Source organism: Herpailurus yagouaroundi, unplaced genomic scaffold (assembly GCF_014898765.1).
Source record: "Herpailurus yagouaroundi ecotype Mexico unplaced genomic scaffold, PumYag 208, whole genome shotgun sequence".
NCBI lineage: Eukaryota > Metazoa > Chordata > Mammalia > Carnivora > Felidae > Herpailurus > Herpailurus yagouaroundi.
In genome coordinates, this window is record NW_024412439.1 from 10795138 (window position 1) to 10818934 (window position 23797).

Below are 23797 nucleotides of genomic sequence, written 5' to 3' on the forward strand. Positions count from 1 at the left end.
CGGGGCGGGACGGGCCCGCGCGGGGGCCCGACGTTCAGCGGAGGAGCCGCGAGGCGGCCCCGGGTGCGGGCCCAGCCCTGCGGCGTGCCAGCCCCCGTGTGGGTTATCGCTCTTGTCACTGGAAGTGTCAGCTACGCGGCCACCGCGGCCGGCACCCCCGGGCACGGCTCGCTGGTGGGGACGCGCGACCCCGGAGCACGGGGGGTGGGGCCAGAAGGGCGGGGCGGGGCTTAGAGCCGCGTCCCGGACCCGGACAGCGAGTGGGGCGCATGCGTAAAGAGGGGACCCGAGGCGGCCTACAGGGTGGGCCCCACGGGGACTCGGGGATGTGCGGGGAGGCCGTTGCGTCCCCCGCCCACTTTTATCCGTGCGGATTTCCGCACCAAGACCCTCCCGTTGGCAGTTTCGTGCGGGAAAGTGGTGGGTGAACTGGTTCGGGAGAGGAAGACACCCACTTGCTCAACGAGGGGCCTAGCTGCAAGGCCAGGTCGCCCGGTGGGCGCAGGGGTTCTGAGATGAGAGTGTCAGACGAAGACACCTGCCCGAGCGCCCGAGGACGCTAGAAGCTACATGCCTGGATCCCGGAGGTCTCCGAGGCCCCGGAAGAGACCAGGGGAAGGACAGGCTGTTGGACTGCGGGCGTTCATTTCTGCAGTGGGAACTCAGTTCCTGTTGCTTCTGTTTTCACCAGCAGGAAACCCACAGGTCACAGAGACCAAAAATAACTGGGAAGAGGAAGGGCGGCTGTGAGCTCACCCGCGGCCCCACAAACATCACCTACACCCCTTCCTCGGTGGGGCTGGAACCTTTTCTTTCACCCTCTGGTAACAGCAACTTCTACGCAGTATTTGATCTCCTGATGGGGTTGACTAAAGAGCCAAGTTCTGACCACCGGAGCAGCCAGCCCCTCCTACCCAACCAGTACCCAGTGGGTCCATCTAAGACAGCACCGAGGGCTTGGCTTCCTGTTTCTTCATTATAATTCATGCTCCCCAAGACCCTGACCTGGTAAATTGGGTTCAAGGGCTCATACCTAGACACATGGGGGTGGGGAGGGGGGAGGCTGCCTGGGTGGCTCAGTGGGTAGGGCATCCGATTCTTGATCTCAGCTCAGATCTTGATCTCAGGGTCGTAAGTTCGAGACCTGCATTGGGTTCCACGCTGGGTGTGACGCCTACTTAAAAAAAAAAAAAAAGAGCCTTGGGTGGCTCACTTGGTTAAGCGTCCGATTCTTGGTTTCAGCTCAGGTCATGATCTCACAGTTCGTGAGTTCGAGCCCCGCATCTGCTTGGGATTCTCTCCCTCTCTCTCTCTCTACCCCACCCCTGCTCTTTCTGTCTCTCTCAAAAGAAAGAAAAGCAAGCAAGCAAGCAGGGGCGCCTGGGTGGCTCATTTGGTTGAGCTTCGGACTTGAGCTCAGGTCACGATCTTGCGGTTCACGAGTTTGAGCCCCACATTGGGCTCACTGCTGTCGGCCTGTTAGCGCAGAGCCTGCTTAGGGATCCTCTGTCCCCCTCTCTCTGCCCCTTCCCACTTGCGCTTTCCCAAAACTATTTTTCTTAAGAAAAGCATTTTGAGCCTTATAATTTTATGTGTGGTTAATAAAAATAATCATACCCCCCCAAGATTTTGTTAAGTGGAATCAAAACTTCAGCTGGTGGGAAGTAATGCCAAGACGTAGAAATTGATGCGGCTGTATAACATAGTGCAGGGGCATAATCTTTAGGAGCAAATCAAGGCTCCAATCTTGGTTTCATCACATACTGTCTAAGCCACTGAGCCTCTCAGGTGGCTTTCCTAACTGTAAACTGGGGATAAGATTAGTACCTACTTTTTCGGGTTGTCAGGGGAATTGAATTAGAAAATCTATGTATGCACTAAAGTAAAATGCTTAGTTTAGGACCTGACAGGTAGCAGGGGTAAGTAATATTAGCTGGTCTCATTTTCAACAGGACATAAGCTATAGTGGGAGGAGGAAGAGAGGTTTTGGTTTGGGTTCTTTGTTTCATTATTTTACTTAAAAAAAAAAATCTAATCTAGATCATGAGTTTTCAGATTGAGAAATACAACCACAAACTGTAAATGTTGGAAGGAACTGCAGACCACGTTAATGGACTTCTTTCACAGAGAAGGAATTTAAATCCAAAAGGGAGGTAACCTAACAGAATCAGTGACCCTCTGCCTACGGGCAGAGCGGAGCCGGGCACCCAGGCCACGCATAGGGCGGGGAAGAAGCACGAACTTGGCAGTGGATACATTCCAAGGCACCATCGCTGGGGGAGGGGTGGAGCTCTCACATGGGCTCCAACCGCATACATGGCCTTGTCACTGCCACCTGCATCCTGTATGGCCCTCATGGGACCCAAGTCCTATCCATTTTCCTTGGTGGCGGTGGTGGTGGTAGGCAGGGGGTGTCCCAAGCATTAGGACCCCAGCACAGATGCATATTCCCCTCCACCCCCCCCCGCCTCTCGGCATTATTCGTGGCTTCCAGGTTTCTCGCGGCTGCCCCCACACCTCGACCAGGAAGTGACTTCAGAACGGCAGGATGCAGGTGGCTCCGGAGAAACTTCATGAAGTCACTGGTTCTCACACAATGCGCCGGAAGGCAAGGGCAGGGAAAGGGAGAACAAGGGCCATTCTAAGGGTCTGATGTGATGGGGGCAGTGGAATGGTCACAAAATCCAAGATGGAGTCCAGCAGGGAAGAACCTTCTTTCCCTGGCTGCACCCTGCTCCCAGATCCTCCCAGGCAAGAACCTTGGACACAGCAGGCAGCACAGAGAGGCTTCTTTATTCCAACATTCTGATCTTGCAGGATCTAACATTTCCACCCCTGGGCGCTCTCCACCTGCCCAACCAGTTGGCTTTAAAAAAAAAAAAAAAAAAAAAATCATGGTTCCTTCTCCTATCTCTCTTCTGCTCTCAACTCTGTGGCGGGGAGTAAGAGGGAAAGATCAAGAAAAGTTGCTTTCTCACCTGGCCTCAAGCAGAAGCGATTAGTACTGACCTGTCTTGAGCCAGCTCCACACCGCACCCTGCAATCGAAGAGCTCCCAAGGAGGGGAAGGACTGTAAATCAAGGCCCTAGGGTATCATCTCACATTCCAGACATCCCATCCAGTTAAGAGGCAACTCCATTCCCAACTTTCTACCTGCTTGGCCTGCACCGGAGACTGCCCCTCAACCAACCTACCAATCTCTCAGTCCTACCCGGATACTCGGTCAGCTGGAAGGTCCATCAGTCAACTAATCTTTTAAATCTCTAATCCCAACAGCAATCCCAATCATAATCCCAAACTCTAGCAAATCCAGAATGGAACTCGGCTCCATTTCTCTCCCTGTGGAAGGTCCTGCTGCCTTCGCTGGTTTCAGACAGGAGCACAGTGGCAGGGAGGCCAGGTCCCAGACCTGGCTTCTCTAAAGTAACAAAGTTACCAAGCACCTGTGACTTCTCAAGGCAAAGGCGTTTCTGGAATCTGAACACTTGCCACAAATGCCCAAAAGCTCACCAAAGGGAGAAGGGGTTTGTCTCAGGTAGACAGAATCCCAAGGAACATTCAAATCCAGACACATCTACAGTACAGGACTGGTCGTGACTCAGCTGTTAGTCAAGATAAAGAGTTTCATAATTCCCCCGCAGGTCATACCATTCTTAGAGGCTGGGCAGAACCCGAAAAGCTTGCATCATCTCTGATAAGGAATTTCAGATCTCTCCCTCATGGAGGGATCAACTCAGTGCTAAGCACAAGCCCCAGTGGGAAGATTCTGGGCTCAAATACAGCTCAGTTCATGCCAGACAGACATAGTGCAGCCAAACCCAGGTGGCCAGACTCTTGGGAAGGTTAGGGCCATAAGAGAAAGCCTCTCCAATCATTCCCCCTAGCTCCAACACCGACAAAGCCCCCACATCCACAGCCCCCAGGAAACACTTCCTACTTCCCCGTCAGGCTCACCATAAAGCTTCCTCGAAGTCTTGAAAACAGAGAAAAAAGTCTATAGCCAGTTCCAGCCCGCTAGAGAACTTACATTATCCAGAATACCGGAGAGGGTTCCTGACCCAATGCCACAAACTCACACGTGCCCAGTGCTGCCCTAGAAAATTAAGGTTCCAGACCTACAATCGGGAGAGACAGGACACACAGAAACCCTTCCTCCATTTTGCACACACCAACAAGCAAACAGGTTGAAGAAACGAGACGATTCCGAAGATAAAAGTTAATGACAATAATAAACATAAAACACTCAAGCCTAAGGACGCGGCCAAGTGCTAATCTCTGCCAGCAGAGCCGTGACCTCGCATACTGTGCTTCAGGTCACTTTGGATCACACTTGTGGAAGAGGGAGGTGGGAAATGCAATCGAATGGAGGCCCCGGTGCCACCCACGGGCCTCAATAAATTATATTTACAGACAAACCAAACGGAGAGGGGGCCGCGGGTGTGGAGGACTGTTCCCTCAGGGAATCCAGGCCTCCAGTCTCTCCCCTCCCTCAGCTCCCAGCTTGCTGTCTCCTCAAGGACAATTTCGATTGTGGGGAAGAGGTTTTGACCAGCAAAACAGGCAGATCAAGCCACGACCTGCCATCCCTGTTCCCCCCGGCCGCCCCCCCCCCCCCCGGGGGGGTTTAAGGGGGTGGCTGTTTCTGATACCAGAGGGGCCTCGCACACCACCCCTCTCCTCATGCCCAAGGCCGACAGGGAGGCCGGGCCTGAGCGCAGCTTTCCCGGCTTCCAGGAGGCGAGTGGGATCGGGGCGGCGCTCAGCTAGGGCCCCCCCAGAATGTGGTAGTGCACTTTAGTGTTGGTGGCAGCCCCGTGCTTCTGGCGCAGATGCAGCCGAAGTTGACTCTTGTGCCGGAAATGCAGGCCGCAGGGGTCGCACTGTGGGGGGGGGGGGGGGGCACAGCCGGGTCAGCGCCCGCCCCCTTCCACCAGCACCTTTTAGGCGGGGCGCGCGGGGCAACTGTCCGGCTCCCCGCGGAAGACTAGCTCTTCGGTCCTCGCGTCTTCCCAGATCCTCCGCGGAGGCCGAGGAGGCGGGCCCCGCCCTCAGCTCCCCCCCCCCCCCCCAGCTCCTCTTGGGGGCACCCAGACGGACGGCGCCCAGTCCGGGGGCCTGGCTCCGGTGCCTGAGCCTCCCCGGCCCCGCCCCTTGATCTCTCAGGACTCCGCCCACTTCCAGGTGCTCCCCTCGAGGCCCCGCCCCTAGGTAAACACGAGGCCCCGCTCACGCTTCGGGCGAGGCCGGGGCGGGGCGGGGCGGGTACTCACGTGGTAAGGCTTCTCCCCGGTGTGGATGCGAACGTGGCTCTTGAGGGTCTGTAGGTGGCGGAAGCGAGTGCCGCAGGTGGGGCAGGGATAGGGCTTCTCCCCGGTGTGGATGAGCACGTGCGCGCGCAGGTGCGCTACCTGGGAGGGGAGGGGGACCTCAGAGCGCGCCGGCCGAGGGACCCTCCCCGCGGCCCCGCCCCGCGCTCCGGCCAGTTGGCCTCCGAGCTTGGCCTCGGAGCCGGCTGGGTACCTGCACGAAGCGCGAGCCGCACGTCTCACACTTGTACGGCTTCTCTCCGGAGTGGATGCGGCTGTGCGTTTTCAGGTTGGCCGGCCGGTTGAAGCGGGCCCCGCAGATGGAACAGTGGTAGGGCTTCTCCCCTGGAGGCAGGGAGGAAGGGAGGTCGGGGACTCGGCCCCAGGACAGCTGCAGGGCACGAAGCCCGGAGGGGCCCTCTCCTCCCCTACCTGTGTGCACCGTGCGGCGACTGGCCAGGTTGCCTTTGTAGCGGAAGGCGGACCGGCACAGCTGACACTTGTGAGGTTTGTCCTCACCCCCAGGAGCCAAGGGGTCCAGCCCCGACGAGCACCCGGCCACAGCCTCGCAGTTCTAGCAGCTGAAAAATTCACTTCCTGGGAGGGGAGGTGGGTCACGGCAACACTACCAGTGAACCCTCAAACCACGTTGGTGAAGTGGGTTTTCTCTTTCCCAATTTACTGTAAAGGCTTCTGGGGGCTCGTCTGACTTACTCAAGGTCACATGGTTAATGAGAGGACAGGCCAAGATCTGACTTCATGTCTGTCTGACTCCAGAATACTCTGCTAATCTCTTCGGTAGAGGCGGCGGTACGGGGAGGCCCCAGTTACCGGCCCCTGTTGGTCCCCTCTTGCACCGCGATGGTTGACAGCTTGCCAGAGAGGCAGGCCCTGCCGAGCTCTGGGCCCACCGCTCCTCCCCGAGGGGAACAGGCCAGAACTTGGCTGCTCGCTGGAAGCTTTAAAGAGCACTGATACCTGGTGCCCTCTTCCAGGCATTCTGATCTTCCGGGATGTGACCCGGGCAATGGGATTGTTAAAAGCTCCGCACGCGACTCTACGTTGCAGTAATTGCAAAGGGCCTTTCCTTTCGGCCCAAACTTGGCCTTGAGCAGACCCAGGAGAAAAGCCAAGAAGGAAGTAACTGAAAGGGCTCTTGTACCTGGCGGGGGACAAGCCGGCCCAGAGTGTGAGCCAGGGGTCTCTCGAGCCGGGGCTGTGAGGAGATGGCGGGTATGGACTGGAGCCCCACACTTGAACTGTCCCGTGACAGCAGTTGGAGACAGCCTAGGCAGATGGCAAGCCCAGAGAAAAGGGTTAGGAGAGCTTCTACTGAGGGGGGGGGGGTCTACCCTGGAGGACTTGGAGCCAAAGGCCTGCCCCCTGGAGGTGAGCCAATACTGACCAATGAGCCACGCCCTTTGTGCTGCCGAAGCCCCACCCCTCCCTCTCGGCTCCTGACCACCCAGGCCCGCCCGATGGCTCGGTCCCCTAGCTGAGGCTAGCCTCTACCAATTCTTGAGGTTCCAGTTTCTGTACCTGCTCTGGGGACCAGGAATGGGTCCTTCTTCACTGCCACTGCTGCTGGAAGCCTCATCTCCACTGGGGAGCCCGGCTTGGGGGCAAAGTTGACCGGAACTCCTCTCCCCCGCCAGGCTCCCCGCTTGGGAGGCCTGAGAGTTTAACACGATGAACTTGTATTTTTTCCAGTTGCAGGCCTTGGGGTCTGGGCTACCTTGACTGCAGCTGCGAGATTCAGTAGGTGGGTCCGGGTGTCCTTCGGAGCGCCTGGGACTGCCCGGGGGAGGGGCCATTGGCGGCGTGGGGGGTTCTGCCTCCAAAGGCCGCAGAGAGATGCCCAGAGGTTCATAGCTGGGAACAGTGCGATGGATCTTAGTGCCATTTCCAAATCTCGGCCTCTGCCCTTGACACCCGGGATGCCACCTCACCCCCACGGAGCTGGGGCTCCCTCACCTGGCCTGGATGAAGCGGTGGCATGCCTGGACCACATGTTCCATCTGCAAGTAGGTGGCGGCCGCAAGGACCGCGGGCGCAGTGGCGGGAGAGAGGCGGAGGCGTGAGGTGTACATGAAGTCCAGAAGGGGAGCGAAGCCTCCGGCTTCGGGGCCCCCGGGCAGGGAGAGCACGTCCACCCCCACTCCTGCGCGGCCTCGGAAAATTGAATAGAAGAAGCCGCTGGACAGAGGGCAGATAGGCTATGTTAGCGCCTGGGGGCCCCTGGGAGACACGCGCCACGTCCTCCCCACTGTCGCCCCAATCCCGGGGTGCTCAGCCTCCTGCTTCCGGAAGGCTAGGCTTCGGATCCCCTTCCGAAGGCCTCATGGCTCCGCCCCTTTCCCATTTGGCCCCACCCCATCCCCTGAGTCACCCGTCCAACCTGCAGGCGATAAGAACCGCCTTGTGGGCGCGGAGGGGTTGCCCGCCAACCAGCAGCGTGACGTCAGTGAGGATCCCGCGCAGGCGCAGCTCATTCAGGTTGCCGAGCACGTCGGACGAGTGGCGCGTGAACTCGCGGACGTAGCCCAGCGCCCCCTCCGGGGTGGCGGTGGAGCCCATCGCGACGCAGGCCTGTGGGTGCAGAGCAAGGAGCTCAGGGACCCGGGCCGACTTCAGACGCCTGCCCTCCTCGCTTCGCCCCTTCTGCTGACGCGCAGCTAGAGCCGAGCCCCTAGGCCGGCTCGCGCAGCCTGGCTCGAGCCGTCTAGTTGTTTCTGGCCTCGGCTCACCGGCGCTCGCTGCACCCCCCTTCCGCGCCCCCCCCCCCCGAGACTCCACAGTGCCTGCAGCGAGCTGGAGGTTCCCGACCGCGCCGTCGATGGCCCGCGTGGGGAATCCGGCCGCAGCGCCCTTGGTCCCCACTGCTCGTGCCCGTCCAGCACCCCGCTCCCCTCTGCTTCGCCGCGCGCCTGGCTCTCGGGTGTCCCACCTGCCTGGAGACCCTAGACGGCCCGCGGTCCACACCTCTCCAAATCCCAGTCGAAGCTCCCTTTCCGAAGCACTGAATTCCCACTACTATCTGGCCCCCGACCCCTAGCGCAGCCCGAGTACTGGGCCTCAGTCTTTCTACCATCCAGAACCCTTCGCGGGGACCCTGGAGTCTGGGTCCCTCAGTCTGTCGTTCTTACCCCCGTCCTGCAGGGGCTGCGGCTTCTCTTCTCGGGGGGGCGGGGTCCCTCTCCCCTCCTGGACTCGGCTCCTTTATCTGGCCGGGATGGCGGGGGCGGGGGTGGAGGTGGGGTGAACGCCTGGGTCTGTATCCTTCCTTCCTCCCTTGCTCTCCAGATGGCGAGCCCGGGGCGGGGTCTCCGGCTTGAGGGCGGGACCTCAGAAACCCTGGGTGGTCGTAACGTCAGGGGTCTTGGGCCACTGAAAGTGGAACCGGGGATGGGACGGTGGCATTGGGGAGGGGGTTGGGGAATCTCGAGATCGGAAACATGGGTGACCCGGGTCGTCGAGGGGCCTGGGGCAGCGAAAATTGGTGTGAGGGCTTTTGGAAGGGGGTGCCTGTTCCCGGAGAGTGAATACAGGGAAACTCCCCCCTTCCAACGTAAGGTATCCAGGAGATAAAGGGGCGCCCAACAAGGCACCAGGTGTGGGGAGGCGATGGTGGACTCGCGTGGGGGGGGGGTCTCAAGACAGCGGGAGGTCGTCGTGTGAATGACAGGCTCCTCTAGCGGTGCCTGCAAGAAGGGGGGCTCTGATAGGGCGGGTTAGGGAGGGGACGGATATGATTTCTAGTGCGTTTCCTTCCATTGTCCTGCGACCGGACGGCTCCGCCAGCTGCTTCCCCTCGAGGAGGTGGGGAAAGCCCCGGGTGGGGGCCCAGAGACGCTCAGGAGACCTGGGCGTCCGGATTCTCGCTCCCAACTCTCTCCTGAATCCTTTTAGGGATCCAGAGAGACAGACTCCCGCCCAAAGCCCGCTCGCCCTCCCCCAATCCCAGCTCACTAGGGCCTCGGGCACCCGCCCGTCGGCTACGCTCGGAGGCTGGCGGGACGCCGGGGTCCAGCGCGGCAAGTAGGCAAAACCCGGCAATGTCTGACTCCTTCCACGAGGGGGCGGACGAGCACTAGCCTCGCCTCGCCGTCTCCACCCGGCTGGGGTCCACTCGGACCGGGGCGCAGGATCCACTCGGTCTGAGCGGCTGAAACCTTCGTTCTCCCCTTTGCGCTGGTTAATTTTGTCCCTCTGTCTCCTAGGAGGGGACTGGGGTTGGGCGGAGGGACGGAGAGTTAGGTGACAGCGGGGACTTTCCTCCGAGGCCGGGGTTAGAAATCCGCGGGCTCTGGGTCTGAGCCCCGGGTGCTCAGGGTTTTCTTTTCTAATTAGCTAGACCCTATCAATCTGCCTGTAGGGGTGAATTTTTAGTGAACATTAATATGAAATTTGGGGTGCGGTGGACGGAGAAAGGAAAGCAGGGAGGGAGGGTCTCAGGGTAACAGGAGGGAGAGAGGGAAGGAGGGGCCGATAACCCTAAATTTAGGTCCCCGCATCTGGGAGATAGGCACGGGTCACACCCTCATATTTTGTTTGGGGGGACGTTGGGGGCGGCAGTGTTTATTTGGCGGGGGCGGGGGAGGCAGAGCTGAGGCTAGCTGCAAAGCAGGACTTGCATTTGTGTTCAGGACGGTCTACAGGTGCCCAGGGACACCTACCCGTTATCCATGGAGCTGCCTATCCGGGCCTGGGGTCCTCCTCTTCAGATCTGAGGGTGTCTTTATTTGGGCAGCTGAGAAATTGAGAATCCAGGACCACTAGGGATGGGGTGGGGGTCGGTGTGGCCTTTGTCTGTGAGGGTTACTTCGGTCTCTGCTCAATTTGGAGTTGGGAGGTCGCCTGGGGGCTCCCTTGGGGATCAGGCTGGAGTCGATTTTGCGTTATCTGGTCAGTTGGTGGAGAGTGCACGTTTATGACCGGGTATTGAGTTCATTTGACTGTTTGGGGCACTGGCGGCTGAATTCAGGCCCCGAGGGCCAATGGTAAGTTTGAGGGAGCTGAGTCTGAAGCTACATTCGTTTGGGGGGATTCTGACACCCATAATTTGGAGATTGTCAGCTTGGAATATGAGGACAAACCGCTAGATGGTCTTCAGGGGGTGGGTGAGGGTTTTGTTTTGGGGATTCATAGTCATCGGTGTATATGGACCATCTGATTTCAAGTAGAGCGGTCGTGCTGACTTTGGGGTACAGTCTGTGTGGGGAAGCCGTACGCGTTTCGAGGCTCAGGTTAGATTTGGGGGGTGTGAAATTTAACTTCGAGGGTTTTTTGTTAGCCTGAGGCAGGTCATAATAGGGACCTGGGAGCAAGTTTGAAGGCCTTCTGCTACCAGGGGTCACTGAGGGGAAGCAAAGCTTTATATCTGAATGTTGTGGAAACTTAGTTTGAGGGGAGCAGTCCACTGTTTACATAGATAGCCATGAAGGTTTTTCCAGGGGGAGAAACAAGGTGAGGGCCCAGGGTGAGAGACTAAAGTTTTGGGGTGTCCTTATTTGGGGGTGTTTTTTTTTTTTTGCCACTCTTTGGGTGTGTTTGATGAAGTGGAGGGATGGGTCTCAAGGGGAGATTGATCTGAAGGTTCACTTAATTTGGAGCGTGATGCTGATGTGGGATGTCCTTTGCTCATAGCTCCCTCTCACCCTGGATTCTAGAAATCTCTTTTTCTGGTGGACCCCCAATTACGCCCAGGATGTGAAGGGAGAGATTTGGAAAGGTAGTGGGTGGGGTATCTCCTCTTATTTCTATGTGGCCTGGATAGATCTGAGGGAGAAAAGGTGGTTTCAGACTCGGAACCCCAATTTCTTAAGGGAGCACACCTCACTTTCCGGGAAGGTGGGGGGACATGGGGTGTCCCGTGGTAAAGTGGACATCCCGGGCTTGGGCAGTGCTGTTGGAACTTTGGCAAGGAGAGGTGGTGGTGGGGGGGGTACGAGGAGGTGATTCTTGTACCCAGAGGTTCCAGGATAAGAGCCCCAAACGGGAAGCAGACAGAGCACTGGGAATGTGGGTGAGGTGGGGAGGGGGGAGGGGTGCCCCGCGGCAGCAGGGGCGAGGGGGTGACTCAGGCCAGCTCTGCACGCCTGGGTCCCTGCTCTCTTCGGCTCTCCTCCCCTCTCTCCCTCCCACCGCCCACCCCCCCCCAACCCAAGGAAAAAAACCTGCCTGTGCAACAGCAATGGCAGATTCCAATCCTCCAGACTTTCCTTAAACCACCGCGGAGACCAGCCAGGGGGGAGGGGAGGGGAGGATCGGGCTTTCCTGCTTCCCTGAGACTGGGGCTATGAGCTTGACCTCCTGGCCCCTAGCCCTTCGAGGAGTGCCCCCCCGGTCTGGAAGCCAGGTTTCCTGGACCCTAGCCCCCGAGCGGGGGGGCCTGGAGAGCCGGGGAGGAGGAAGGAGGGAGTGACTTCCAAAATTGGCATCGGGACAGAGCAGGGTTGGCGGGAGGCAGGTGAAAGACGGAATTTTCCTGAAAAAACGGGGGTATCTGAGGCCCCCAAATTTGGGGTGCTGGTCCAGGACCGTCCTGCCAACATCCTAGATTTTTTGGGGATTTTTTGGGGCCCCCGGGACCCCTCTAGATGGGGTGAGGAATGTAGTGTTGGGGGAAACTGACTGGGGCATTGCAGCTGCCTCTCCCGCCGAGTTGGAGACGGATGGGCTGGGACGGGTTTGGGGGGGTGTCCCCAATTCTGACTGGGAATGGAGGAACCCCCTTCTGAGCTCTCTTGTGGGGGTCCCCCCTCCCTAGGGCACTCCCCACTCCCTGAGCCAGCCGAGAGGAAGGAGGCCAGCGATGCGACTGGGGCGGCTCCTTTCTCCTGCACCCCAAATGTGAGGGATGCACCCCAAATTTTGCTCCCTTCAAAATAGGGGACCAGGATCTCAGGGGAGAGTAGCCGAGGTAAGTGGGGAGGAAAGTGTCCCCTGTTTTCAGGAGAGACGTGGCGGTTGGGGGGGAGGCTTGGAGGTGCGTGTTGGGGTGGGGTTGGGCTTTGTCAGTCCTGGAAGTGGGGGGACGATTGGAGAGGCTTTCTCTTGTGCCCCTCGAGCGCAGTCCGCCAGGTGGAGACCAAAGGCTGAGTCCCGAAGGCCCCCCAACATCCCCGGCCGTCAGCATGGTGTTTGATTTCTGTTTCACCCCCACAAAGGCTCTGCCGAGAATTGGGAGCTGGGGGCAGCTGCTCAGTTTGGGGGGCTATGGAGAGGGTGGGGTGAGGACCAGGAGGCCCTGGCAGGATTTGGTAGAGGACAGACAGGGGTCTCAAGGGAGGGGGTCTGGCACCCCCCGGGGCCCAAGCAGACTGCTTACACCCACCATCTTAGATCTTTTTGATTGCTAAGAGTTTTGGGGGGTGTGTCGGCAGGGGGGTGGTGGTAAAGGGTGGAATGGGACGAAGGAAGACTTCAGGGTTTCAGAGGATGTTATTTTGATTTGTGGAAGGCCTCTGGGCCCCTAGATTGTGCTTCCTGTGGGGTGCTTCTAAAAACCAAGTCCTGGGCAGGAGGAAGAGGCTGAGGGGAGGCCTAGGGTGGGGGTGGGGACAGGCATGTGTGTCTCAGCTTAAACGTGGCTTTCTGGGGTGGGCCCGCCTTCCTGGGCCTGCTGGATGGGCTGATGGGGGTGGTCGCAGGGGGCAGGGCGGGGGTCCCGGGGGGCGGCGGGGAGCTGGAGCAGTGCTGGGGGTTGAGTACCTGGCCCCCAGGTCCAGGCGGCCCTCTTCCTGGGCCCTGCTGCTCCCCTTCTCCCCCTGGCCTCCATTTCCTGCCTTGGACCTCCATCTTGTGGCAGGCCCGGGGCCCAGGGCGACTTCCGGCCCCCCTCTCCCGACCATGTTCCGGCCCCAGCACCTCTGGACTGCCAACTCCCAACCCTGCTGTCCTTGGCCTGCTGTCTCTCCTTGCTTTCTCTCGGGTTCTGACCCGGGGAGGGGAGGAACGGACACAGGAAGCCTCGGGGCCCTGCCCTCGCCGAGGCGGCAGGCAGTGTGTTGGCCCCCACGGTCATTCCCCGCTTCCTCGGCCCCTGACCCCACCCTAGGGATCCCCTGAGCAGAGCTCCTGCAGAGGGAAGATGGCTCCAGTCTTATCACCACTGCGAGCTCGCCCCATAGGCCCCCGTCGGCGCCCGGCCCCCGTTTCTTATTCTCCCCAACCCCTCTTGGGGCCACGTTTGCCTCGTGAGCCTTGTCTATGTCCCTGCTCTGGGTGCCGGGGTCTTCACAGCCCCGTCCCGTGATCTCAACCCACCCCAGTCCTGCCCCCGCCCCAGCAGCACACTGTGGTTTGTACGGCACTGTGGCCACGTCCAAACCACACTGTGGTGTTAGAGCGAGGGTGGGGGAGGCACCGCTGAGGCTTGGCCCGGGGAGGCCACCCCGGAGAAGCGACACGGAAAACATCTGGGCCTTCTTGTGAGGTGTTGTGTGTGTGTGTGTGGAGGGGGGGGGGGGGATGAAAGCACTGGAAATACGCCCCTCTGAGATCCCCAGGGCAGCCTCAGCAATACTGACCGCCAGAGACCCTGGGAGCTCAGTTCTGCCTTCGGAGAGCAAAGTGGAGTCTTTGCTGCCCACGCCCAGCTCCCCTGGCTCTAGCAGCACAGAAATATTGGCACTGGGAAGAGAGTCTGCCAATATTGGCTGTGCTGCTCTAGGCAGGGTGGTGAGAACTTCCAGAAGGGGCTGAGCCCCGTGGGGCTGAGGGGAGAGGCACCCGCCCGTGGCGCTCCAATGATGTTAGGCTGCAGGCACGGAGCTGAGAGGAGAATCTTTATTGTTTTCGGTATAAAAACGTCCGTCCGATGGAGGTCAAAGGGGCTGGGGGTAGACGCTCATACGGGAACAGCAGAGTGCACAGCCCCAGCAGCCTCGTGGGCCGTGCGCTGCGGGCCCGCTCAGAGTCCCAGGCGATCCACAGGTCCAGGGTGAACAGTGAGAGGGGTCAGAGGTGGAAGGCTCAGCGAGAGAGCAGAGGAGGGTCAGCAGAGGTCACGAGAAGGCCAGAATCCAGGGTCAGGCTGTCTGGAACAGGAAGCAAGATGGGCCGAGACGGGGTGAGCCCCAAGGATGCCTCCAAGGCGACTCCTACCCCCCACATCACCCGGCTCTTTGCTGAGCCCGTCCCCCGCAGCGTGGACTGGAGGACCTTCTCTTCCAGAACCTCTGTACGAGGGGGCAGGGGGCTCCTGTGGAGACCCTCCCCTACCACCCGAGTGAGCGCTTCCCCCCACCCCCCCCCCCGCCCCGCCCCGTAGCTGGTGTGGGAGGAGGAGGACGCCTACCCTGGTCGAAGTTGAGTTTCTTGGCCGGAGGGGTTTCTCCTAGCCCTTCAATGTCCACCAGGTCACTATTGGCGTCCGAGTCGTTCAGAGCGCTGAGTGTCACATCTGGGGGTGGGGGTGTGGGGGTGGGAACATCAACTGGGTTCTAGGTTCTCTGACTGCCCCCCAGCTTCCCAGAGCTTCGAGCTCCCCCTCCCTCTGCCCTCTCAGCCACTCTCTGGGAACCCTGACGGGGAGAGGAAGGGACATTTGTCCTTCCCTGGCCCAAGCCCGATTCTCCCACTGAACCTTCAGCCCCACAGCCCTCACCGGCCTTCTGTTTCTTTACGGGGGGGGCCCCGGCCTCAGGGACACTGGAGCTGCTTGGTGGAGGGGCGGCTGGAGGAGGTGACAAGACACCAGATGGCACCTTCTTGGGCCCTTTCTTGGGTGACTCGGCGGGAAGAGGGATGCCGGAGTCTTCGTACACCTTACGCTTCACGGTGGCCTTTATCTGGGCCCTGAAGAGAAGACAGAGCAGGTTAGGGAGGGAGTCCTGGGGAGACTGAAGGAAGAAGGGAGGGGAGGGAAGGGGTAATGGGCCATTCTGAAGGAACACTGGGAGCCCCTCCATAAGAATCTGGTTAGGGCCCCGGCCCTTTGGTAGGGTTCTCGTTTTCCTGAGGCTTTGCACGCGCTTAGGGCGGCTGGAATCTGAAGAGTGGACTCCCTGAGCTGAGTGGCGGAAAGGCCCGCGTCCTAATTCTCTTCCGGGGCGAAAGGCTCCCAGGTGAACCTTGGTGACCGACCGACAGGTATAGAGGGGGACTTATTGGCGGATCCTGATCAACTCATTCGGAATCACAATGTCCCCTCCAAGGAGCCGCGCAAACAACCAGAGAAGTTCCGGTTGTTGGGGATCTCAGGCGGCCCCCGCCCCGAGATTAAATTCTTGGGAGGTCCTGTTACCCCGGCGGTTCAGTTAACTTCTGACCAAACTCTTCCGCGGAGGTGCTAACAGAGCCGGCAGCGAGGTAGGAGGGCTGTCGAGCTGGAAGGGAGTTCTCGGGAAGGTGGACCTCGGGCTGGCTCGGGTGCGGTGGAAGACAGTGCCCACCCCCCCCTCCTCTGCCGGCCACCCTCCCTCACACTGTCCGTTCCTTGATGACACAGCTGATGTGATTAAGATCGTCCCCAAACCGCTTCACAGCAGCCCTCAGCATCTCTATCTCCGTCTCCGTCCACTTGGCGCTGTCAGAGGGGAAAGGGGGAACAGCGAAAGTGGGAAGGGGGGTGCGCAGCCAGCCCCCAAGCCTCCCCCGCAGGCCCTGGGGCCCCTTCCGTGGATCCCTAAAGAGGGCTTTCTTAAAAAATAAACAAATAAAAGCTCTTAACGCCCCGTGGGAATCCTGAGGACCCCCAAGCCTCTCCCCCAGGCACGTGAAGCGGCAGCTGTAAGCAGCCGGCGCAGACCCATCCGACCCGCGGGGGTCTCAGGGACAGAACCCCGCGCGCGGTGCGCAGGGGACCCCCCGGCTCTGCGGCCGCCGGCTCGCGGCAGGGGTTCCGGGTCTGGAGCCTCCAGTCTGCGCTGCTACCTGTCATTCCCTCATCCGACAGTCTTTATTCACACCGGCGAGCTGCCACCTGTCCCGGCCCCACGGAGTCCGCGCGCCCCGCGCTCACGTACCCCGCGGGGGAAGAGTCGGCCACGGGATGCAGCTGCATCGTCAGCTCCCCGAGCTTCGTGAAGGCGGCGCCCGCCGCCGAGAAGATCTCCCCGACCTGGGGGCGGGGCAGCGTCACGGGGGGCCGGCGCACCCCCCCCCCCAGCGCCCGCCCGCCCGGAGCCCCTGGCCCCACCCCGGCCCGGCTCCCGCCCGCCCCCCGCCTGGGGCGGAAGAGTCGGCACCAACGGGGGAGGGGGGGCCGCCCTCCCGTGGCCGCCAGGGAGCGCTGTCCGCGAGCGAGGGCGAACCTTCGTGGACGCTGACGTCATGGTCCCGCGCGCCTCCTCACGGAGACGCCGCCGCCGCCGCCGCCGCCTGGCCGGGACCACGGAGCCGGGCGACCGAGGCGCTCGGGCCCCCGCGCAGGAAGTCCCGCCCCCTCCGCCGCCGCCGATTGGCTCCCGCTCGGCCGCTCCGCCCACTCGCCAGCAGCCGAGGCTCGGGCGGCCCCGGGCGAGCCGAGGGCCGACGGTGGAAGACACCGCCTCACTTCCGGCCCGGCCTCACTCCACTTCCGTCGGTGCGTCGAGACTCCGGGTGTGGACACCGGCCTCCAGCCCCCGTGCCCGCCCCCCCCCCCACTCCGACCCAAGCACAGACACGAGGCTGAGGGGAGCGGTTTCGCTTTATTGTGGGGGGGGGGGTCAGGGAGGCCGCCTCCCTCAGCCGGGGAAGGAGCGATTCAATCTCGGCGCGGGGAAACCCGGTCCCGCAGGGGGCGCCGGAGTGGGGACGCGGGTGGGAGGGCTGGGAGAGTCTTTAAATAGAGGAGGGGGCCGCAGAGGGGAGGCGCGACGATGCTCTAGCGCACCATGTACTCCTTGCGCTTATTGAGTCGAACTTGGCAGAAGGAGAAGCCCCCGAGGAGGAGATAAAGGCCCGCGGCGATGAAACAGTTGTAGCTGACTCGCTCGTAAAGGTCATATATTTTCTGGGGGTCTTTCCTGGGGAGGGGGGGGGGAGATTAGGTAGTGAAGTGTCAGAAACCATCCAGCAGCCAACATTTACTGGGCACGGTGTGCCAGCCACCATTCTAGGCGCTTCTACACGTACTATTCGGGCTTCCTCCTAACCCTCTGGGGTGACCCCTATGATAGCATCCCCTTGGCAGAGGTGGATGGCGGCGCAGAGAAGTCAAGGAATATACCTAAGAAGCCACGCCTAAAGCGGTGGGTTTGGCATGGCCACTCAGGTCCGACTCCACGACCGCTAGGGAGACTTCTAGCCGTCTGCACTCAGCTCCCTCGCCTCGGGGCCCCAAGCACCCCGCCACCTGTAATCCCCCGCCTACCGTTCTACTGCAGTTCAGCCGCCTCCCACCCCGCCCCCAGCCCCGCCTCTCCCACCTGACTTACTCAAAATCTTTCTCGGTGAAGGGGACGTCCTCTATTAGCACAGCCGAATGGACGTTGAAAAAGATTCCGAGCATTATCTGAAAAGGGAATGGTCTGGTGGGTGAACCCAGGCACCGAACCTGCTCACTGTCTAAACTCCTCCCACTTCTAATGTTGCCACAACATCTGGATTTGGGCACTACCGGAACGAGCTGGGATTCGAGTAGTTGTTGCCGGATTCGGACTCAGTCACCAGGAATAGGGCGCTGAGTCGGTGACGGAGACGGCTCGGCTGGTGCAAGGGCAGGAATAGTGAGCAACCCAGATTATCCTCTTGTCCAGGGGCGTCATTATCACGGGACGGGGAGGAAATCAGCCCTTCTGAGTATTTCTTCCTGGAGGGGGGCGGGTAGTCGTGGGGGAAACAAGGGCCCCGCTACCCATTTCGGGAACAAGCGCTCCCTTGCCCCACTGCCCTCTACTCAGCGCAGGCGTCTCTCAAGACCCCCAGCTCGTCTTCCTCCTACCTTGAGGGGTCTCCAAATTTACCAGCCGCGGCTCCCGTTCCCAGCCTCGTCTGCCTCCCGCCCCTTTAAGTTCCCCATTTCTCAATCTCAAGTGTCTCGTCCTCCAGCGGGTAATCAGCCTCCCCCTTCAGCCTGCCTGCTGCTTCCTACGGCCCGGACTCTCCCAGCCTTTCCAGCCCTCCAACACTGGGGCGCGTCGGGCCCTCTCCGGCTCTCGCCGGCGGTCCCCTCACCAACATGATCACTCCCCAGGCGCTGAGGACGATGCCGCAGGCGGCCAGCTTGGGCCCACAGCACAGAAGCGACGCCATGGAGAAGGGGGTCGGGGGAACACCTAGTCGCGGGCCGAGCGGAAAGGCGGTGAGGCGAAGGCCCGGATGCGCCCGGGGAAAGCGAGCTGGACTTGGGGGCTCGCGCGGCGGAGGACGGGCCGCCGGGAGCGCAGCCGAGGGGGCGTGGCCTCCGGTCCCAACCATCGCGCCGGGGGACGCCGGGCGGACTTCGCTGGGCGCCTCCAGGCTCTCCCGGATCTCCGGCGGAGCGGGAGGCGTGTGAGGCCGAGACGGCCCCCCAGGAACCCCTCATGATCTATGTAGCTGGGGCGCGGATTATTGTCGGAGCAACGCCTCCGCTTTCTTGGTCACCCCCCGGCCCAGGCTGGAATGGGAGGACCCAGCGCGCCACGTGACCGAATACTGCGCGTCACGTGACGAGGAAGCAGCGCAGCGGCGCCCGGGGAAGGAGTAGCTCTGGCGGAGCTTCTAGCAACCGTGGCGTCGGGCCCTGAGGCGCGCAGGATTGGAGCTCCTCGAATTTTCCCCCTCAGATACGCTAGTTGCGGGTGGTGTCCCGTGATGGGGGGCATGGTAAGTGACACATAGGGATTTACACCGAGAAAGACCGCCTCTATCTCCTTTTTTCTCATCCCTGCCTTTAAAAATAGATACTCTGACACGATGAAAGGAGATAGGAGCCCCTTCCCGAGGCCAAGCGTGCAGTCGTGGCCAGGAGGCTTCAGAATTGAAGGCTCTTAGCATCGGGAATCGTTAAGTCACGTTTTGTTACCAAACGCAGAATACTGAATGGTTCAGGATGCCCCAAACCCAGGAGAAATGCGGGGCGTTAGGAAAAGTCTCGGGAAAACAGACTCCGTGAACATGCTGTGTGTGTAGGGGGAGTGGTCTTGCCAAATGTTTTTGGAGAAAGGAGTAAGTACACCAAAGTGACGCCACTTTGCTTCCCTGCTGCGTGCGAACCACGGAAAGTGATCATAGGCCCCTTGAATAAGGTGTAGGGCACAAGACTTTAACAATGGGAATCGATCACCCACTCCGAGGAGAAAGCTTGTCTACTTCACTGGCGAGGGGCAGGTTTGTGAGAATTGTTTAGGGAGCTAGGGTGTTTGGAGAACACCGTTTTCTACTGAGCCCGTTGTACCCATTCTAGTGAGGGCAGTGATCCACCGCATAATCGAGAGGGGGCTATTTTGATCCCGAGACCCCAAGGGCTCTTAGCATCGGGAATCCTTAAGTCACGTTTTGTTACCAAACGCGAAGAAACACTGTGTCCGTGATTAGAACAACTTTGTGGTACTTTTTCCCCCGTTTATTTAATGCATATCATTCTGAAACAGGTTGTGAGAAAGAACTTGAATCCTGGGAAACACAGACCCTGGGATACCAAAGGAGCTGGGAAAGTGGCCTTGGGACATGAATTTCATGCCTCCCGTGCTTGAGACTGGCAGAGGTGGTGGTGGGGGAGGGGGGGAAGCCATCAAGGCACGCGGGTGTTTATTTTGCCCAGGAGCATCATTGTTACTCAAGGGCCTTTGGGGTAGGTGTGCAAATAGGGGGAACAGGGTGGAGGGGACGTTGCCAAAAAACAGAGGCAGGAAGATTTAAGTTGGCCACTCCGCAGGAAGTCTAGCTCCTGGGAAAGGAGAATTAGTTGAGGTAGTTGATTTATCCAAGAAACCTCCGAGAGGTTCTGTGGAACCGTTTTTGCAGAGCAGGGGCAGTGCCTCAGGCTAGCGCAGAGCAGCCCCAGGCAGGTCCCCCCACTGCGGGTTAAATCGAGCCCACAGTCTGTGCGGGTCCATCCAGCAAAACACCAGGTTTTCTTGCATTTCTAAATGGTTGGCTAAGCCAAAAGAAGAAGACCGTCTTGTGACACTTTGAAGTTCATATTTCACGGCTCATAAGTGCAGTTTTACAGGAGCACAGCGACACCTCATTTCAGTGACCTATCGTCTGTGGCTGCTTTTGTGCCGTTTCGGGACCGTTAAGTGGTTGTGACAGAGACCGCGTGGCCTGCAAAGCCTGAGACATTTATTGCTGGCCCTTTACAGAAAAGGTTTGCAGCCCCCCGGACTGGTGGGACTGGTGGGATACTGACGTGGGGGCTTTAGTTGGGGGGAGAGAGTAGAGCTTTAGCAGCAGAGACTGGACTCCTGGAAATTCCAGATGAAGCATCGGCACTAGCGTGGATCTGAAGGCCTCCAGGCGGGGGCGCCCTAGAGCTCAGATGGTAACACTGTTCTCTATGCGGCTGGGCCTCAGGTAGTCGTAGGGCAGGTCCACTTGTGCATTCCGGGCTGTGATCTCTCTTTCTAAGTTTTCCAGATCTGTTTGGAATTGGCTTAATACAGCCTTGGCCTTGGGGCTTGAGAAATACTTTTCTTTGTGGTGCCCCAGAGGTACCTGGGAAAGAACAAAGCGTCGGTCAGTTTCTAGTCCAAAGGCAGAAGCATGCAGACCCTCACTCTCATGTCTCCCTTCTGACTTTTCCCAGAGTCCTGTCTCACCATGTCTGGCTGGCGGCGACCCAGGTGCCACGTGATGGTCATTTGAAGACAGGCCTGTCGGATGTCAGGTAGTGAGCCCATCACTGTGGCCATTTTCACGTCTTCCTTGGTCGTGGGTGGGGGCATCCGCATGGTGCACGGGGCGTTAGGGACCCAGGCGTACCAGTCCAGCTGGGGGAAGAAACTGCAAGCCTAGGGTCCTGGTACTTCTGCTTGGAACCCCCGTCTTTCCCTTGGGAATCCCAAGGTCCGACACTTGCCTTCGGGGACCCGGGCTGCCGGCTGTCATACCTGGCCCTGGTTGATGGCCCCGTGCTGGGCAGTGCAAGTGAAGACGCACATCGTAAGGAAATGACAGAGCTGACTCTGGGACTGGAAGGAGGCAGGGAAACCTGGGCAGAGAGGAAGGGGGTTTGGAGGCTACGGCCGGAGAGGAGAAACCTGAAGGCTGACGTCTTGGGATGTCTGCACCACTCGGGGTTGAACTGCACAGGTCCGCTTATGTGTGGGCTATTTACCGTGCGGTATTACACATGTATGCTCCTTACGGTTTTCTTGACGTTTTCTTTTCCCTAGCTCGCTTTATCGTCAGAACACAGCATATGATAACATAGAACACACAAAATACATGCTAATTGACTGTTTATGTTACTGGTAAAGCTTTCGGCCAACGGTAGGCTCTTGGTAGTGAAGTTTTGGGGGGAGTCAGAACGTAGATGCAGATTTGTAACTGCTGGGTGTGTGGGGGAGGGTCGGTGCCCTCACCCCTGCGTTATTTAAGGGTCACCTGTGTTTTGGCATTGATGGGTATTTGTTCCTTTATTCAGATATATTTGCATTAGATGTGAGTTTCAATTCAGGTTCAAGCAATAATATTTGGGTGCCTTAGACCAATGACTTAATCTCTCTGAACCCCGGTTTCTTCACCTGTAAAGTGTGGGTGCCACCTGCCTTATAAAAGAGATAATGCATTGAAGTCACCTAATACGTTATAAATTCTCAATAAATAATAATTATGATTATTACGGAAGGGTTGGGGGTGAACAGCTCTGACTGATAGAATATCTTCTGCCTCAAAAAGGGGTTAAGAATTTAGGGATGTTTCCTCCTACTCTGGGACAAGGGCATTATAAGTGTCTGAGTTACAAGGTGAGGATTACGAGAAGTCCCGTGTTCGTGGTGTCATGGCCAAGAGAGGGTTTCCACAAGGGTTGTCTCGGGCCACTGGTTTTACAGTGGAGGTGGGGACTCAGAGACCCAATTATCCTGTTAAGAGGAACATATATAATCACTCCCCTTCTGTAGATTAAAAAAAAAAAAATCAAAGACCAGAGAGATTAACCTGCTGGGCAGGATCCCGTCTTTGGGAAAAGGCAGAGGCTGACCTTGAACTCCGGGTCCTGACTGCTTTTCTCAAGCTGTTTTTAATTTTAGCACATTTCCTCTAGAAAGGCTATCGGGGAAAATTAGGCAAAGAGCACCATGAGAACCGGGGTGGGGTGGGGGGGGGAGAGGGGAAAAGAGAGAATGAGAGGCAGTCGGGGGAGATTAAAGCTGCCATATGAGTGTTTATTTTTATCTTCCAGCTGTAGATGGTGGTTGAGAGGAGATGGCCAGGGAGAGGAAGAAGGGTTTTCTGGGACTGAGGTGTACCAGGGAAAGTTTGCCCCGGAAGGGGGAGTGTAGGCATTGGTTTATCGCCCACTGTACCCCCAGGGCCTGGCCAGAGCGGCTCCCCGGACGCAGGATGCCCGAAGGATGATTTCAAGCGGTCCCTGCTGGCCCGTGTGTGCTGGAGAGGGAGGATGGACCCGCCAAAAGCCGAGAAAAGCTGTGTCTTCCCCAGAGGTTAAAGCGCAGGTGGGGGTGCCAACGGCGGAGGCTAGATCTCGGCCGAGGGGAAGGGAGGCCAGATTGGCCTCGGAACCGGGACCCCGAGGGGCAGTGCATGGAGTTCAGGTCTGTGCCAAGGCGCGGACGGTGCTGAGTGTGCCCCAGATGTGACCGTGCACCGTGGGCGTGTGCAGTACGCCCAGAGCGTGTGCACAGAAGCAGGAGGAGAAGGCGGGGAAGCTGAGTGCCGGACCCCGGGCCTCGGTGGAAAACTCACCCCGTTTGTATCGCATGTAGGAAAATAACCACGAGGAGAGCACGGGAGCCCCAGCGGGACCCGGGCACGTCCCACCCTGGCTGTGGTCCTGGTCTTATCGGGCCCCCGTGCTGTGGCGGATTAGGGGCATCTGTGACTTGGGCTAGGGGATGGCAGTAAAGATTGATGGCCAGGGTCTCTGCGGAGGACAGTCCCTGGGTATCTGGAATTATCTTCAGTTCGGAACGGGATTCCGAAGCTTCATGCGGGGCTGGAGAGGGGGGTGTGGTGAGGGGTTGGGGCCTGAACCCAGAGGGGCAGGACCGAGATGGGGCTCCTGTCTCTGGGGAGGGTCCTACCTCGGTCCTGGGCCTGGCACAGCCCCACCTCGGTGATCTCCCGGCACCAGGCCTGCAGCTCAGGGTCCCCTCTCACGACGTCGTCCCTGTGGTAGAAAAGGCGGACGATGCCCTGCACGTACCTGCCCAGAGGAGAAGGGGCTGAGCTCCTTGAGGGGAGAAGGCGCCAGCCTCTGACCTCTACTCCCTTCCTGCGGCCTCTGCCCAGCTGACGCTCACTGTTTGTGGGGACAGGTCTTACCGGCGTTGTCTTGGGGGACGTTCCCTAGCTCTTTCCAAACGCTAGTTTAGAAAGGAAGGAAACGTGTGCCATTAGTTTTAAGAGTTCTGGGGGCGCCTGGGTGGCGCAGTCGGTTAAGCGTCCGACTT

The 23797-nt window shown here is 59.3% G+C and overlaps 5 protein-coding genes and 1 long non-coding RNA gene across 12 annotated transcripts in view; 1 reads left to right on the plus strand and 5 right to left on the minus strand.

Annotated features, from left to right (window-relative positions):
* The window catches only part of SLC16A13 (solute carrier family 16 member 13), a 4197-nt gene extending 3550 nt beyond the window's left edge, over nucleotides 1-647 (minus strand). The window contains exon 1 of the mRNA XM_040452943.1: nucleotides 575-647. Coding sequence (XP_040308877.1) covers nucleotides 575-647 — 73 coding nt within the window. The remainder of the gene's footprint in view (nucleotides 1-574) is intronic.
* A 1438-nt stretch (nucleotides 648-2085) lies between these two features.
* BCL6B (BCL6B transcription repressor) lies at nucleotides 2086-8547 on the minus strand. The gene is given in 9 exon segments (XM_040453439.1): nucleotides 2086-4880; nucleotides 5271-5408; nucleotides 5521-5651; nucleotides 5739-5903; nucleotides 6469-6593; nucleotides 6846-7178; nucleotides 7281-7502; nucleotides 7705-7895; nucleotides 8453-8547. Coding segments are annotated over 8 exon segments (1410 nt in total). The 5' UTR covers nucleotides 7884-7895; nucleotides 8453-8547; the 3' UTR covers nucleotides 2086-4763.
* A 5533-nt stretch (nucleotides 8548-14080) lies between these two features.
* On the minus strand, nucleotides 14081-16694 carry BACC1 (BPTF associated chromatin complex component 1). 3 transcript variants are annotated; one of them, XM_040453445.1, is made up of 6 exons: nucleotides 16565-16694; nucleotides 16277-16371; nucleotides 15736-15837; nucleotides 14917-15107; nucleotides 14608-14712; nucleotides 14081-14347 (listed from the first exon to the last, which is right to left on the minus strand). In XM_040453445.1, exons 1-6 carry the CDS (start codon nucleotides 16583-16585, stop codon nucleotides 14283-14285), a joined length of 579 nt encoding a protein of 192 aa, XP_040309379.1. In that variant the 5' UTR covers nucleotides 16586-16694; the 3' UTR covers nucleotides 14081-14282. The 3 variants fall into 3 exon arrangements, with proteins under 3 accessions (XP_040309379.1, XP_040309381.1, XP_040309382.1); XM_040453447.1 differs by having other exon boundaries at nucleotides 14081-14343; nucleotides 16565-16693; XM_040453448.1 differs by lacking the exon at nucleotides 15736-15837.
* Nucleotides 16695-16923: 229 nt separating this feature from the next.
* On the minus strand, nucleotides 16924-18668 carry RNASEK (ribonuclease K). Its single transcript, XM_040453449.1, has 3 exons — nucleotides 18411-18668; nucleotides 17672-17748; nucleotides 16924-17260 (listed from the first exon to the last, which is right to left on the minus strand). Exons 1-3 carry the CDS (start codon nucleotides 18651-18653, stop codon nucleotides 17119-17121), a joined length of 462 nt encoding a protein of 153 aa, XP_040309383.1. The 5' UTR covers nucleotides 18654-18668; the 3' UTR covers nucleotides 16924-17118.
* A 119-nt stretch (nucleotides 18669-18787) lies between these two features.
* LOC121016043 (uncharacterized) overlaps nucleotides 18788-23797 on the plus strand; it is a 60518-nt gene continuing 55508 nt past the window's right edge. Inside the window, exons 1-2 of the long non-coding RNA XR_005784081.1 lie at nucleotides 18788-19043; nucleotides 20968-21048. This is a non-coding gene — a long non-coding RNA (uncharacterized LOC121016043). The remainder of the gene's footprint in view (nucleotides 19044-20967; nucleotides 21049-23797) is intronic.
* LOC121016040 (polyunsaturated fatty acid lipoxygenase ALOX12) overlaps nucleotides 20483-23797 on the minus strand; it is an 11400-nt gene continuing 8085 nt past the window's right edge. The window contains exons 11-15 of one of the 5 annotated variants that reach the window (XM_040453440.1): nucleotides 23648-23710; nucleotides 23429-23550; nucleotides 21272-21372; nucleotides 20981-21151; nucleotides 20483-20876 (exon numbers count right to left, since the gene is read on the minus strand). In XM_040453440.1, coding sequence (XP_040309374.1) covers nucleotides 20697-20876; nucleotides 20981-21151; nucleotides 21272-21372; nucleotides 23429-23550; nucleotides 23648-23710 — 637 coding nt within the window. In that variant the 3' untranslated portion in view covers nucleotides 20483-20696. Of the gene's footprint in view, nucleotides 20877-20980; nucleotides 21152-21240; nucleotides 21373-22135; nucleotides 22247-23428; nucleotides 23551-23647; nucleotides 23711-23797 lie in introns of those variants that run through there. The other 4 variants (XM_040453442.1, XM_040453441.1, XM_040453443.1 and 1 more) reach the window with 4 other exon arrangements.